General features: G+C 42.7%; 3 protein-coding genes across 7 annotated transcripts in view; 2 read left to right on the forward strand and 1 right to left on the reverse strand.

Moving 5' to 3' along the window:
* LOC126576221 (nostrin) overlaps positions 1 to 7,314 on the forward strand; it is a 46,414-nt gene extending 39,100 nt beyond the window's left edge. For all 5 annotated transcript variants that reach the window (XM_050237409.1, XM_050237410.1, XM_050237407.1 and 2 more), the window contains 6 exons: positions 3,144 to 3,586; positions 4,894 to 5,503; positions 5,588 to 5,698; positions 5,788 to 6,027; positions 6,328 to 6,430; positions 6,496 to 7,314. In XM_050237409.1, coding sequence (XP_050093366.1) covers positions 3,144 to 3,586; positions 4,894 to 5,503; positions 5,588 to 5,698; positions 5,788 to 6,027; positions 6,328 to 6,430; positions 6,496 to 6,857 — 1,869 coding nt within the window. In that variant the 3' untranslated portion in view covers positions 6,858 to 7,314. The remainder of the gene's footprint in view (positions 1 to 3,143; positions 3,587 to 4,893; positions 5,504 to 5,587; positions 5,699 to 5,787; positions 6,028 to 6,327; positions 6,431 to 6,495) is intronic.
* Positions 1 to 16,686, reverse strand: part of LOC126576276 (peroxisome biogenesis factor 2) — a 170,745-nt gene that overhangs the window by 47,712 nt on the left and 106,347 nt on the right. The gene's annotated exons all lie outside the window — the stretch shown is intronic.
* LOC126579320 (transient receptor potential cation channel protein painless-like) lies at positions 8,246 to 16,531 on the forward strand. The gene is made up of 6 exons (XM_050242803.1): positions 8,246 to 8,345; positions 8,407 to 8,595; positions 8,975 to 10,988; positions 11,057 to 11,184; positions 11,256 to 11,356; positions 16,024 to 16,531. Exons 1-6 carry the CDS (start codon positions 8,298 to 8,300, stop codon positions 16,529 to 16,531), a joined length of 2,988 nt encoding a protein of 995 aa, XP_050098760.1. The 5' UTR covers positions 8,246 to 8,297.

Raw genomic sequence — 16,686 nt, forward strand, 5'->3', positions numbered from 1 at the left:
ACGATCGCTGGTTTAGATTTAATGATGACGGTGCCGGTAACGGGTAGAAAAACTAGTTTCCCTTTTTGTTTTGTGCCACTCGCCATCATGAAAGTGAACCAACTCGGAACGCTAAATGTGTCACCAGAGCTTTCCAAATCGGCTAGCTCGTTTCGATGCTTGTTTTTGGGATATCGTTATCGAATTGAAGAGAATGAAAAAAAAAACCAATGGACAAGATTAAAACTGGGTGCTTTGAATCTTATGATACCACAAAGAAACCTGGAACTGGTGGCCTAATGAATATTCATCCGTATTTACAACTCGCCAGACAACAACAGGTGACATTTGGTGTCTTTGCTACGCATCCCGGCGCATATCATTCCCACATTTGCGCACAAAAAACTGTGTCGCAAACGACATCAGACATGCACGCGCTTGCGTCCTTGAAACCCGAGCCAATTTGCCGTCTGCCTGCCGTGGACCAGTTCCGCAAGAAGCAAGAAAGTTGTCGCCGCGAGAAGCGGTCGGTCGTCTGGTTGACTACTTTCGATCCACGAGTCCGGCGAGCCAGTTCTCGCGACTATCGCGACTGGGAACCGGGAGCGCGAGTAAATCAAGGCCATAAACATGCGGCGTGGTTGGTCTACAAAGCGAGAAGAGCATCGTATCGCCAGTCTCACCAGCGTGGAACAGTTGCTGCGCCAGAATTTCGCACGTTGGATGCATTTATTAATAAACCTGCAGAAGGGGCGCGGATAAATGAGCGCCTCCCGTCGTGGAAATTGTGCCCAAAATACACACATGCCGCGACTGTCCCTGTTGGTAATGATGCAGCATTGCTTTAGTAGGACACGAACACACCGGTAACGACCTTACCTTGAACGGCATTGAAAGTCGTTCGGTGTTGCTTTTTCCTGCTGTTTGCGATCCTCGCGCCGCAGGTGCTTTCACTGAGCAAGTGAACGATGCAGCGATTACTACGGCCAGTGCGTGCAGCATCGAGGCCCAAAGGGTAAAGAAACGATTATCACTTTTATCTGGCAACAACCTGCGAGATGCGTTAATGGTTTGTGGGATTTAAATAAATTACCAAGCCGATGCTCATCGGTGCAGCTTCGGGAAGAACACAATAATGATTGTTGGTGATTCGATCCACCAGAATCTTGATCAGAACTGTTATTCTTGCATGCTGCAGAACCGGTTGGTGCGGTACTTTGCCATTACTTTTATGAGCTGTAGTGTAGTTCTGTTGCACAAACTCCGTTATGTTTTATTCGACTGTTAATTTTAAATGCTGCCGAGAGACTTCTGATGAACTGTGATGAGGATCTTGGCGTAGATTATTTAATCTTTCAAGGGAAACGTTTGTGCAAAATTCCAAAACCTTTGTCAGATAATTCAAGTTGATCGCAGAGCTCGTTGAAAACGAAATCGAATTCCTCACTAATGATGTCGTAAGCTGAAGCATTACCAAGTCTTAGGAGCACCACAGTACCTTTAGCTACCTCTCGAGTAGAAACAGCCCTTCCGTTTACAGCCTCGTCTAAGCTTCGTTAGCAAATTGACACAACGACAGTTATATGGCATCCATCGTCACAGCACCATGAAAGCATGGGAGGGCATATTTTTCCAATTCTAAAAAGCAAATGCAACATAAACATGATGGATTGGCGCAAACATTTTTCTCCATTCGATTTCCAAAGAGCGCGCGCCTGCAGTGCCACACCTTCAACACCGGAAGCACTAATTAGCGGCTCGTCCACTCTTCACTCGCTGGCCGCACTCTACTGTGTCTAGCTCCACTCGAGCAGGCTCCAGATCCACAATCATTAATTACTCGAGACCGAGCGCTGTCATCGAGCTGTGATTGAGACGGTGATCGTGCTTCTGAAACCGAGCTGGAATGGCTTGATGGTGCGTGTTTCCTCACCCGTTAACCCGTTCGGAAGTGCAGGTCAGGAGGAAGTTCGAAAACCCGCCTTTTTTCCTACAACCCTTCGAGCGGAGATTTCTTTTTCTTTATTTATTGCTCTGCATTGACACGCACGTCCACACTGCACCTTTACAATCAATACGAGGCACACGCAACAACCGTACAATCCATCTTTGGCGCACGTGCTTTGTAAAAATTTATGCGGTAAACGCTTTCCCGCGGGACCCACGGTTGCTATCGAGCATCGCGTCTTGTTGGGTGATAAAAAAGCGCGATCGGAAGCAAAACTTGTGGCCGCTAAAAGCATGTTTCCGATTGCAGAATTCGCTTGGCGGGGAGGATAAAATGTTGTCCGTCAGATAGTGGTGCCATGCTTTTTGAGATGCCACAAAACATAAATAAAACAAACCGGATCCTCTCGGTGTCCGTAAGATTCGAACGGACTCCCGCAACTTGCTAGCTGTATGGTTTATCGTTTCCTCGTTTTAAAAGAAGACTTGTCCAACGATGTTGATTTCTGGTTTTTGGAGATGATTAGATAGACACTACCGCTACTTACCACCATCTCTGGCTGGCTGGCTAGCAGCTTATTAAATGTCATCATAACCTCACACGTGGCCACTGCAACGAAAGCAAAGACCAGACAAGGGTTCCGCATTCGTAGGCCACAATCACAACCGGAAACGTTTATTAATGGAGAGGAAAAATGTACAATTGGTCATCGGACCTGGTTTGCGGTGCATATAGAAAAAGGGGAGCTCCAAATGGAACTTGTTTCAGGCGTCAGGAAGAGCGCAATGAACGTCGATCGTCGTCCACGGGAGCTCCCTCACCGTCTCTCTCTCTTTCTCTTTGCCTTGTCTGTTGTTAATAATTCCCTCATCATGAGGCCGATCATACCGTGCTGATGCTCGATTTATTGTCGACTGCTGCCGCTTGTCACGTATATGTTGGCGTCAAATGGAGTCCGCAACGCCGTGCAGTGTTACATAACACTGAACCACTAGGAACGAGCTTCGAAAGCGCTCAATCATCGCTATAAGTGCATGGTTTGCACAGTGCCGTAGAGGCCAGTGTTGTGCAATACGCAACAATGGACACTGACCCAGTTTTGGGGCCAATCAGGAACAATATGTCCCTCCCGCTTGCTGCAATCGTTGTGCTTCTCATCGAAACTAACGCTCCTCCTTTCTTCATTATCTCTTTCTCACACCTTTCTCACATCTAGGGTCAAAATGGGTTCGAGGAAGTTCGTCGCTACGTGAAGCAGGGCGGTGACTTCGGGAAGGATCTGGTCGCCATCTTGCACGAGCGAAGTGAGCTCGAGCAGCTGTACGCCAAATCACTCTCAAAGATCGCCAACAAGCTGAACAAAGCATGCCGTGATCTACCGGGTACGATCGCCGATTCGTGGCGTGCCGTTTCAACGGAACTCGAGGGTCGCAGTGAGGTGCACCGTCAGTTCTCCAACTCGCTGGCGGAGGAGATCGTGAAACCGCTGAAGACGGTCATCGACAATCAGCACAAGGCACGGAAAACGATCGAAACCAATGTGGACAAGTCGGCGCGCATCCTGGCCGAGTGGCGGACGGCGGAGGTGAAGGCGAAGAAGAACTCGCACGGTGCGGCCCGGGAAAACGAGAAACTGCAGGATGCGATGCTGGATGTGAAGTGAGTATCCGTGTTGCACAACTGGGGCACATTATTTTAAGGGGGGTTGTGATTGTTATGGACTGATAATGGTGTTTTGATTAAGAAGTATTATTTGATTATTATTTGATGCCATCATTTGATTTGATGGCAATAACTGCTACGTTACAATGCAACCCTTTTATGATGATTTGAAATGAATGCGATGTGCATTTAAATCATTAAACTGAGATCGTCTAAATATTAGCGATCATACTTACAAAGTGCAATAGCTATTGATTGAAATATTGGAACATTTGTTTAATAACTCATGGAAATGACGCTTAGGTGTCTATTCCCTTACGGCGATAACTATCGACTGAACCAATTAGATCATAACGGAGCTTATTTAAGGGAGAGCTTCGGTATTTAATTTTGTTTTTTGACTCCTATTTTTAACATTTTTCCCAGAATGCTGATCCTTTTAAGATCATTGTGTCATTTTTTTGCATCAATCGAAGCAAAACTGACCAAGTTACAGATTTTTTAAATCCGCGTTTCATACAAGGCTCCATGCAGCTCGCTACTTTGAAGAGCGTTTCACTGGACCGATTGATTTGAAATTTTTAACACATAATTTGTAAACTTTTTTCCAGGTAGCTCCGTCGAGATTTCATGAAAATTATTGAGACAATTTTTTAAACAAATCTTTAAAAATCGTGTTTTTAGGCAAAATGACAAAAAGCATAACTTTTTCAAATTTAAAAATCTGCCAAAAATCGAAAAATAGGAAATTCAACAAAAACTCAACGGCAATACCTGGATAAATTTATAATCTTTCAAACAAGTATCCATTTGTATTTATCTGATGACCCATCACGCAGCTACGATGGGCACCGTAAAAAGTATGTTTTCGCAGACGCACCACCCGAAATTTGTTGTCATGGATGAATTTTTTAATCAACCTTCCCCAAAATAGAACCAAATATTATTCAAAAGTTGCTGTTTAATATGACGTACACTTCAAAGAATAAAGTTGAATAGTTACTTCACAAAAAATCATCAAAAATGACCCTTGTTTTGGTAAGAAATTACCGAAGCCCCTCCTTAAATCACAATGTGCAATGGCAATGTAATAGGATCCAAATAAACTCCATAAAGTATGTATTCGTCTCGAGCTAAACGTTATCGTCCTAGGGGAATAGATACCTTAGTAAATTGTTGAATACTAATCAAAAGAGCCTTGGACTATGATGCTATTTAAATTAACTTGCTTCGAACGACTAAAAAGTTTTAAACCATAGACATGATAGATTAATAATATTTTTTTTAATTCCACTCCCTCCCAGACTCCAACGAACGCCCTCGATCGGTTTGCTACACAAGGCGAACGAAAAAGACGCCAAAGTATCGGAGAAAGACAGCACCAAGCTGGAAACCAAACGGAAAAAGGCAGAAGAGGCAGTGAAGAAGGCGGACGTCGAATACTACACGCTCTGCATCCGGGCGGAACGTGCCCGCGTCGATTGGGAAATGTCGGTCCTGCGCGGTTCCTCGATGCTTCAGACACTCGAAAGTCAACGGTTGAACCAGTTCAAAACCTACGTCTCGGACTACCTTAAGCTGTCGGCTGAAATGAGCCCGCTACTAACGAAAACGATCGATCGGTTCGCGCCCCAGGTGGCACTGTGCAGTGTGGCCAAGGATCTGGACGTTCTGAAGAACATACGCCGTGCCACGGAAGGCCCAAGCGAGCAGCTGTTACCGGATTTCTACTGCGAACATACGACGCTCGCGATGAACCGGGAGCGCCGCAAGCAATCGCTGGTCAAACTGTTGCAACTGATCCGCCAAGATCTGGACCGGGAGCGACGATCACGCAACGGGCTGAAGGGTTTCTCCCAAACGCTCGACAAAACTGGCGAAAGCAACCAGAACATTGCCGACAAGCTGTACCACGTAAGTCCGCTGGAGGAGTAACTATCGAGTGATTATGCTAACGAACGTTTTATTAATGTTTGTGGACTTGTGTGTATTTTGCAGATAAGATCAATGCTCACGTATTTAGAGGGTGCACGGTATAAGCTACAATCGGCACTCCTAGAGCTGGACCATAAACCACGCTCGAGCCATCCCCTTGCCCAGCACATTCAGGTTCGTATGCCGGCGATCCCACAAGCGAGCGTTCTCACGTTTGTTCTGGACGAAACAAAATCATGTGTCTTACATCATCTCCTCTCCAGATAACACGTGATCGGACGGGACTGCAGACGAGCGTGTTGAAGGTGCCGCTTTGGTTAAAGCACGAACAGGACGATGAAACGGGAACCGCACAAAGCAACGGTACCGTGGCGTGCGATGACGAAACGGAATCGCCAGCGACAAACTGTTTGGACATTAAGAATGATACACTTATCAAGCAGATTGTGCACAAGTACGCCCGAAACAATGGCACCACCAATGTTGACAGTCAAGAGCATTATGTAAGTTCTGGTGCCCCGCCCTTAGGGCTTAGCAGATAAGTGTTTGAGTTTAATGCAAGTAAAGGATGTAACCTGTATAAGTTGCCATTCAGTTTAAGGCAGTACATGATTAGCAAGGCATTTTTCTAAAATCAAATGGACACAGATGTACCTTTAAAGCTTGTTCATGATAACTGATCCGTTTTTTTATTTACTTTTGATGTCATTTTCCCTTTTTTCCCAATTCGTTACCAAAAATATGATCATTTTATAATAGAAGTAGATGATTTTCAACCGATTTCCTTTCTACTTCACCAACAGACCATCAGCAAGGCAGGCAAATCGACGCTCCATGATGAAAACAGTCCGGCGTGGGATCGCGGCGTGGCTGATGGAGTGTCCAACCAGCCGGACTCAGACTTTGGTAGGTTCATCATCCGTTCGGCTCTCGTTACCTTCCTGCTAACGAATCCTGTTGTTCCATTCCAGATGAATTTTCATCACAAGACGAAGACGAGGATCGGTGCTCGGTGGCACCGAAGCAACATCACGAGCACAACGGTGGTGGTGGCCACACGACGACGGTAGTGATCAACGGTGGTCTAAATGGGACCGATCACAGCACGGACACGGTCGGGACCACCAATGGAACGGCAGCATCAGTGCCAACCGTCATTCTTGGCCGCTGCCGGGCACTATTTAACTACACACCAAAGCTTTACGACGAGCTGGAGCTACAGCCCGGCGACATACTGGAGGTGCACATCAAGCAGGAAGATGGCTGGTGGCTCGGTGCACTGCGGGGCCAGATTGGCATCTTTCCGGCGACCTACGTCGAGGAGATACCGTGACCGGTTCGGGACGACTCTGTACCATACGAAGAGTACCAGGATCATCATGCATCTCTGCTCTGCCGGTGTGTGCTGTACATAGAAGTGAAATAGTGGCCGTGGAGTCTGCTGCCGTGCACCGTCGGTTGTAATCTCTTGAAATTCTCGAAAAGCGACCGGAAGCTAAATCCATGGGACTGCTGCGCACAAACCTAGAGACCAAAACGGAATAAGTGTTCATATGTGAGATCGAGGACGTATTTGTCGTGGCAGCTCGTAACTCTTACCCCAAAGTGTATATTGAAGTGAATGGCGATGGCGTGGATGGATGATTGCAGCCTGTACATAAGTGGCCGCGTGGTTGTGTAATATCAGACTAACTGTTACGATGTCGTCGAGCGAAAGATGTTTTTGTTTTGGAAAACCTGTTATTGTAGAAAGCGAAAGAATAAAGATATTTGTGTATTTAAACCATGAACTAAGCGCTTGAACTGGAATTAAATTTACTGATAAAAAGGGTAGGTACATGGCACATTCAATGAATTCAATTCTACATATGATTGGACAACAACAACGTATCTTGAGGTGCAACGCAAATGGGACAGCATGGTTTTTGGGCATTTTCCCTGCTATCGAAATGTGGCGCCTCCATCCCTTGAGGCGCCTCCATCATTTCAGGCGCCTCCATCACTCGAGGCGCCTCCATATTGCCTAGTGCTTAGGATATCTAGAAGGTCGGGGTTCGATTCCCGGTATGGGAAAATACGATGAGAGTGTAAGCACACTGCCTTGCATGCATTCTCTCTTTTTTGGTGAAAAACCGAGAATCACATGATCGTAGTTCAAATCGCGATGGTGGCAATGATTAGAAAGACTGGAACATCGAACAGACCTGGTGAACAAAAGAGATCACAGGAAGATAAGAGGAAAAGTATCTAATACCGTTGAATATTCCTTCCTAAAACTACCGAAAACACTGTTTCCATGTAGACATTATCATAGAACATTGCTTCGGCCCTCGCGTTAACGTAGTATTTGACGCCGACCAACAGCGAATGAAGCAGTAGAATGTGTATATGTCGGAAAACACCGCGGAAAAACGGTGTTCGTGAAAGATCATTAGTGTGTATGCAGCCTGCAAGCGATGGGAGTCTGTGTGTTGATTATCTAGCTAGCATTGTGTATGAAAACCCTCTGGCATCGTGTCGGACGAAGGTTTGTCTCAGTGTAATACTGTACTACGTTGGTTGAACAACGGAACGTCGATTTACGCTCGGAAAACGAACGATAGCTGGAGGCTGGAAGCCGCAATGAACAGTGAACTGATGCAAAAAGATATAAATACATCCGGCTCGCATGATCACTCCGGTAGACGTGCTCTAGAGGTCTTTCTGTTGTGATCGTCGCGATTTGTGTTAGGCGAAACCGTTATCAAATCTTTACAAGTTACTTACAACAAATATGGGCCAGCAAGATCATCGCTATTTGACAAACCACAGCATCGCACAAGTATGGAGAAACCAACGCCGAAAGCAAAGCTTTTTTCTGTTGATTTGCTTGATTGTTTCAGAATGATTTGAGGAGTGCTATCAGCTTGAAGAATTACGAGCAGTTCGTACTAGCCCTTGGTCGAGGAGCTGTCGTAAATGAAAGAGATGAAACAGAGGAACAGAGTTCCGGCTTTGAAGAGTGTTTGAAGCAGGAAGGAATGGCGATCTTCATTAGAACATGCCTTGAGCATGGCGCTCACGTGGCAAGTGTACGTATCGTTGGGTTTCAATCAGAATAATTTCTCTAAACACAAAGCAGTGATAGGCCTTGGCGAAGTTGGACTCGCTCTGATGCATGGCGTGGTGTTGGTTTCGTTTCAATCACAACTTGTTGTAAACATTCACAACATGCTGAGTTTCACGAGGGCTCACGCATTGTTCTAAACATGCTATCAGCTTGACTCCGTTCAGTACGATGTTCTTGATGTAGTGGTTTGCTGCGTGATCGTGGTTATTCGAAATCGTGTGTAGATGTAGATGTAACGCTGACTTTTTCTAAATATTTGCACACTTCGAATGCATTAAAATCACTTCATGTAGTAGCATAACAGTGGAATTTATTCCATGCTAGTTGATTTTCCGTTCCAGTTCAATCCAATCAACAAGAAGTATCCCATCCATCTGGCAGTAGAAACCTGTGATGTTCATAACCTGCAAGAGCTGGTCAAAAGCCACCTCTTACTAATCGATCAAAAGTTTAACGGATGTACTGCATTATTAATGCTTTTTGAGATGCTGACAGCAGAAAATTGGGAGAATGTGTTCGAATGCATTAAGGTGTTGTTGGAACAAGGCGCCGATATTAACACAAGTGACCCGGATGAAAAATCTCCTATCGCGATTCTGGTGTCTGGAAATGATAGCTGGCGAAAACCTATCCTAGAGTATTGTTTCGCACACCATTACGTCGATGTGGATATCAAAATGTCAGCTACAAACAATGAATTGATACGGGATGTCATCCAGAACCATTTCCCTGATGTCGCCATTCCTGTGGAAAAAAAGGAATCAAAAAATATATCGCTTGAATATCTGAGCGTAGCGCTACTGTCTTTGTCGGAAATTGAATTTCTGGAGTTGTATCGGAAGTTTAGGACCACACAAGTGATACCTGATGACGGCTTGGAGGAATTGCTATATTCGGCAGTAGCATCAAAAAAGCTGAAGGCTATCAATGTGCTGCTCGAACCCTCCTTAGTCAGTGGATCCTTATCCGACGCTGTTAAGACGCTATCATGGGTACTCCACCGAAGCTGTGAGACTGGAAACGCTCTGGTGCTCGAATGGTGTCTGAACTATACATCCAAAGCTGTAACTGGAACACTATTTCCTGATGATTTGATTGATAGGATCGAGGATATTTTGAGTCCTGCTGACAAAATGACTTTGCTCTCATTGCTGATAGAGCAGATGGATCCGGCCTTAGACGCGAGTGTTTGTCCTTTTTTCAAATGTTTGAAGCTGTTGCTCAACGATGGTCGGATCGATATCGATAGAAAGAGAGGTTTTTTTGAAGCAACAGCACTGCACTATGCAGCTAAGCACAAAATTGTTCATGTTCAAGAGCTGCTTCTCACCAAAGGTGCCACGCTAGGCGTTATGGACTTGTTAGAAGAGATGCCAATCAGTGAGATGGATCCGATCGTACTGGAAAATCATCTGGACTCTTGCGTAATTCCTCAGTACTGGTGTCTGGGCGACAAGTCGTACCAAATTAAGATGGATTTATCAAATTTTGTGAAGCCGTCGAAAGAAATCCCCGGTCAAGCAACAAGCCAAATGTTTATTGAAATGCTACCTATCCTAAGACTGTCTCAGTCACTCGATAAGAAACATCTTTTACTGCATCCAATGATACTAATTATACTGTTGCAGAAGTGGAGTAAACTTAAATATTTCTTCTACGCAAATCTATTGCTGTGTGCAGTGTTTACTGCATTATTTATGCTCTACGTGACGCTGTTCTACGGACGTGATGATTCGTCAAACGTTTGGTATTCAGCAACATACATATCATTAATTGTACTAATCATTTGTATGGCATTGAGAGAACTGCTTCAATGTTGTCTTAATGCGAAAGAATACATACGATCCTGGGAAAATTATCTTGAAATCGCTTTAATCGCTGGTGCTGCATACGTATTGTATTTGGATTATATCAACGATGGACAAACTGCAGTACCAGCATTGATTGCAATATTACCTGCCCTCAATCTAACTCTGCTGGTGGGATCGCTTCCAATATTATCCTTATCAACCCACATGGTTATGCTGAAAACGGTTTCTAAAAATTTCTTTGAGTGCTTTTTGCTATACGCGATCATTTTGGTAACGTTTGCAGCAAGCTTCTACACATTGTTTCGAGAAACCAATTCAAAAGGCAATGTAACACAGGGCATCGAACAACAAGAGACCGTTGGCGAAAATATAACCGAAATTCTGAAGTCTCTTAAGGAATCAATAGATATTCTAAACATGAAGATACAGAACAAAACCGGGGATGAGGTGACGAAAACCACATTGAATGACGATGAAGAACAGTCGTTCGATACGTTTGAGAATTTTCCTTTATCGATTGTAAAGACAATCGTTATGCTAACAGGTAAGTACATAGAAAAACAATAATCAATAGACATTCTCACAAGTATGCTTCCTGTTTTCCCTTTACAGGAGAACTGAACGTATCAGACATGCCACTTACGGGTGTTATACCATACATCATACTTGTAATATTTGTGTTTTTCGTTCCGATTGTTCTTGCGAACCTGATCAATGGTTTGGCGATCAGTGATATAGCGGTAATAGATTCTTCTAATTGGATAGTTTCCAGTTTTGCTCAAATTAATAACAATTTTCCCCTTTTCTGCAGGCCATCAAAGCGGAATCGGAGATAATTGGCCTTGTACAACGTGTGACTGTAATCCACAAGCTTGAAACCGCCTTGGTATTTCCAACATTTCTGCAAAATATGTATGTTTGGTTGCTACTGAATACTCTAACCCTGTGTTTCAAAGCCACTGCTGATGTTATATTACTGTGTCTCAAACTATTTCTTTCCTGTTTTAGAACTGACCGCCTGTCGATGCTGCATTGCTTCAACAAATTCAACAAATTGTTTTCCAAAATGGATGTAAAACCAAACATTTGCATCGGCTGGAAGAGAAGCAAGTATTCAAAGGCGTTATCCTATGGGGCTTGGTTGATGATCTCCAAGCCTGCCAGTTATCGATTTGAAAATGACGAGGAAAACAACGATACGGAATGGTCTGAAAATCAATTCATTCTGCTTGATGACGATAACTATCGAAGGATTCCATTGCAAATGGACGACAGAACTGTAAAATATATGTTAAAGATAGTGGATCCACGCCGAAAAATCGTTGATCCGGTTGAGGATAAGCTGGCCAGGCTTGCACAGCAGCAAGAAGAATTGATGGAGCATATTGCTACACTTCGCAATGAGCTTCATGGACTTGTCGATTCGATTAAGGATAAATTTACACAAGAAAAATTACCATGCTCTATGTAACTGATATTGTGGCATGAAATAAACTGAGCATACCTTAAAGATGTTATTTGAAATTCGGAATCATAAATCATGTATGAACACTTGTTTAATTTGCATGCACTGTTGCTTATCCAGAGGCATATTTTATTCCACGATCTTTCACCTAAAACCACCTTTTTTTTTCCTAATTGTACTTTCCCATACCTAGTTTAAATGCTGTTCTAACAAATTTTCAACCGCTGTCATGCGCGAGTGTTTGTAGCTGAACTATAACTGATAAGCCGTGACTTATCAGTTTCCAAAAATATCCATTGAACTGGACTGAATACGGTACTAGCGATAGCTTCAAGTTGGTTCATTCATGATGCGTGCGCCAAATTCTTCGGTCTTTCATTCAGAATCGGGTGAGTAGTTGAAGTTATCGTTGAATTGATTGGTTGTGTAAATTTGCATTTCTAAACCGAAAGAATCGGTGTAAAAATTCTAAGCACACTGAAGAAAAAGACGAACAACATTCTTAGCAAACTATCGAGATTGGTCTTATCCTCTATTTATTAGATGACCAGCTCTGCTTCGCCTGGAAGGTCAATGGGGACAGCCTCTTAGTGAAGAGAAATGGAGAGAAACATTTTGTTCAAGAACGACGAGGAAAAAATAAGCAGATTTATGCTGAAGCTTGTGAGAGCTCGAAAGAAGAGTTGATCCTATCGTGTGTACCCCATTCTTATCGGTGTTCGTTATCAGATTATATAGATAATTTGAAAAAAAAGGTCAGCTGAAATGACATAACACCAAGGAGTTCGTAGGAAAGATGGGTCGATTCCGTGAGGTTTTGAACAGCCGGCAGTCGTGTTGTAGAGGTCTTCTGATTGTGATCGTCGATTGGTTTCAGTGAAGAGCTAGAACGTTCTACATGATCAAGGCTTTTCAAGCGGCGACGTAAATATGAATCAGCGAGAATATCGTTGCTCGATTAACCGTGCACAGGTATAGAGAAAACAGCTCGGGCAGACATTTTCATTCCTTCAATTCCGAGTAGTCCCGTGAAAATTTTTATTGATAATTTGTTTTACTGTTACAGGAAGATATGTATTGTAGTGTTAAAAGAAAAAATCTTGAGGCATTTATACAAGCCCTTGCCAAAGGAGCGGACGTAAATGAAAGAACAAGAAAAGAAGAAACAGGGTATGATACTTCTACCTTTGAACATTGTTTGACAATGAAAGGAATGGCGAAATTTATCGAGGCGTGCCTTAAGCATGGCGCTCACGCTGCAACTGTAAGTATAGACTACTCGTGATAAAATATATTTCATAAATATTTCAAACTGGCCACAATCGATCATCAAGTATGATCGCTTATGTTATATTCATATATATAGTCATGTGCTTTAAGCAAAAACATGTGCATCCTAAATTATGATTTTATGCACGAGTTTTTATTTTTTTAAGTAGCGCTCATTGATATCATGTGAAATGTTTTTTCGTTCCAGTTCAATCCAATCACCAATAAGTATCCCATCCATCTGGCAGTAGAAACCTGTGATGTTCATAACCTGCAAGAGCTGGTCAAAAGCCACCGCTTACTAATCGATCAAAAGTTTAACGGATGTACTGCGTTATTAATGCTGTTTGAGATGCTGACAGCAGAAAATTGGGAGAATGTGTTCGAATGCATTAAGGTGTTGTTGGAACAAGGCGCTGATATTAACACAAGTGACCCGGATGAAAAATCTCCCATCGCGATTCTGGTGTCTGGAAATGATAGCTGGCGAAAACCTATCCTAGAGTATTGTTTCGCACACCATTACGTCGATGTCGATATAAAAATGTCGGTTACAAACAATGAATTGATACGGGATGTCATCCAGAAACATTTCCCTGATGTTGTAATTCCTACGAGAATAACGGAATCGGATTCGATATCGATTTCTGATCTGGAGACAATATTAATGAACGATTCGGAGTTAGAATTTCTAGAAGCCTGCCGGAAGTTCAGAGCAAAACAGAAATTAGAGAACCCGAATAACGAGGGTGTAGTCCGTGGATGCGATATTTCTTCGCGCATTTCCGTTGATATACCCCTCACAAACGTATGTATATCACCTTATGAGAATTTGCTACAAAAGGCTGCCTTGAAAAGTAAGCTGAAGGCTATCGCTTTGCTACTCGAGCCCTTCTGGAAAAACGAACAGATAATGGATGCTAATTGCATAGTTAGGCTGCTTTCCTGTGTACTACACATGTGCTGCGACATTGGAAACGTAAAGGTGCTCGAGTGGTGTCTAAACACCACTTCGGAGCCAGTATCTGGAGCGATGTACCAGGATAGCCTACTATCCTCTATCGATATGTATTTGTCTTCAAAATACGACAAAACTATGCTGATACAGCTGATACAGCACATGGATAGGGCAGTAGATAAAAGTGTTTGTCCTTTTTTTAAATGCATGCATTTGTTGCTACAAGACAAGCGAATCTATATCGATGCAAAGACCCAAGATACGGAAATGACAGCACTGCAGTGTGCTGCTAATTTCAAGGTTATTCATGCTCAAGAACTACTTCTTTCCAAAGGGGCCCCGCTGTACGCCACGAACATTATCGATCAATCGCTAATTATTGCGATAGACACAATTGTACTGGAAAAATATCTGGATTCTCGCGTGACTTCTTACTACCAGGATCGCATAGAAAACAAACATTACTTTGACATGGATTTATCAAAAATTGTAAGGCCCCGAAAGAAAAAGTCCAAGACAGAGAATGAAAGCAACTTTTACAGTTGGAATGATCCCATAAGGTGGAAACCCAAATGCCACGATGAATTGCGTGTAATTTTAAGCCTAGCGAGTTCATTTGACAAAAGACATCTTTTACAGCATCCAGTGATACAATCCGTACTGTTGCAGAAATGGAGAAAACTTAAATATTTCTTCTACGCAAATCTATTGCTGTGTGCAGTGTTTTCTGCATTATTTATGCTCTACGTGACGCTGTTCTACGGACGTGATGATACATCAAACGTTTGGTATTCAGTAACATACATATCATTAATTGTACTACTCATTTGTATGGCATTGAGAGAACTGATTCAGATCTGTTTTAATGTAAAGGAATACATACGCTCCTTGGAAAATTATCTTGAAATCGCTTTAATCGCTGGTGCTGCATACGTATTGTATTTGGATTATATCAACGATGGACAAACTGCAGTGCCGGCATTGATAGCAATATTACCGGCCCTCAATTTAACCTTGCTGGTGGGATCGCTTCCAATATTATCCTTATCAACGCACATGGTTATGCTGAAAACGGTTTCTAAAAATTTCTACGAGTGCATTTTGCTTTACGCGATCATTTTGTTAACGTTTGCCGCCAGCTTCTACGCTTTGTTTCAAAAGCCCAATTCAATAGGCAATAACACGCAGAGTAACGAGCAACAAGAGACTTTCACCGAGATTCCAGACCCTTATGGTGGCGAAAATATAACTGAAATTCTGAAGTCTCTTAAGCAATCGATAGATATTCTAAAGCTGAAGATACAGAACAAAAACGGGGACGAGGTGACGAACTCGTTCGATAGGTTCGAGAGTTTTCCTTTATCGATTGTAAAGACAATCGTTATGCTAACAGGTAAGTAGTAATACATGGAAATAATACAATCAATCAACAACCCAACATATGTGTTTTCTGTCTAATGTTGTGTCTGTTATTTTTCCCTTTTTACAGGAGAACTGAACGTATCAGACATGCCACTTACGGGTGTTATACCATACATCATACTTGTAATATTTGTGTTTTTCGTTCCGATTGTTCTTGCGAACCTGATCAATGGTTTGGCGATCAGTGATATAGCGGTAATAGATTCTTCTAATTGAATAGTTTCCAGTTTTGCTAAAATTAATAACAATTGTCCTCCATTGTGCAGGCTATCAAAGCAGAATCGGAGCTAATTGGACTTGCGCAACGTGTGTCTGTGATATACAAGCTTGAAACCGCCTTGGTATTTCCAACATTTCTGCAAAATATGTATGTTTGGTTGCTACTGAATACTCTAATCCTGTGTTTCAAAGCCACTGCTGATGTTACTATTTCTTTCCTGTTAAACTATTTCTTTCCTGTTTTAGAACTGACCGCCTATCGATGCTGCGTTGCTTCAACAGATTCAGCATGTTTTCTAAAATGGATGTAAAACCTATCATTTGCTTCGGCTGGAAGAGAAGCAAATATTCAAAGGAGTTATCCTATGGGGTTTGGTTGATGGTCTTCAAGTCTACCAATCATCCCAAGCAGACAAATTTCTCGAACATCTATGAAAACTGTGAGGCAGAACGATCTGGAAATAACGCGGAAGACACCGATTCAGAACGGTTTGAAAATCATACTATTCCCCGAGATAACAAAAACTATCGATTTATGTCATTGAAAAAGGACGAAAGAATTGTAAAATATATGCTAAACATTATGAAACAACGCCGAAAAACCATTGATCCAGTTGAGGATAAGCTGACCAGGCTTGCACAGCAGCAAGAAGAATTGATGAACCATATTGCTACACTTCGCAATGAGCTTCATGGACTTGTCGATTCGATTAAGGATAAATTTGCACAAGAAAAACCACCAAGCTCTGTGTAACTCGATCTTACTCATGTTGTGCGTGGTACTAAATAGATTCTACATCCTCAAAAGGTGTTATTGAGAATTCGGAATAATAAAACATGTTAAAACACTCTGTTGCTTAACCATAAGCGTATTTTATTACCTAACTGGGACACTAAAAAAAAATTCTC

Source organism: Anopheles aquasalis, chromosome 3, assembly GCF_943734665.1.
Source record: "Anopheles aquasalis chromosome 3, idAnoAquaMG_Q_19, whole genome shotgun sequence".
Taxonomy (NCBI): domain Eukaryota; kingdom Metazoa; phylum Arthropoda; class Insecta; order Diptera; family Culicidae; genus Anopheles; species Anopheles aquasalis.

Excerpts from the sequence above, each read along its gene's own strand:
- LOC126579320 (XM_050242803.1), top strand. The coding sequence starts at position 8,298 with ATGGGCCAGCAAGATCATCGCTATTTGACAAACCACAGCATCGCACAA. Across the intron at positions 8,346-8,406 it reads CAAACCACAGCATCGCACAA|AATGATTTGAGGAGTGCTAT; the intron begins GTATGGAGAAAC and ends TGATTGTTTCAG. Across the intron at positions 8,596-8,974 it reads ATGGCGCTCACGTGGCAAGT|TTCAATCCAATCAACAAGAA; the intron begins GTACGTATCGTT and ends TTTCCGTTCCAG.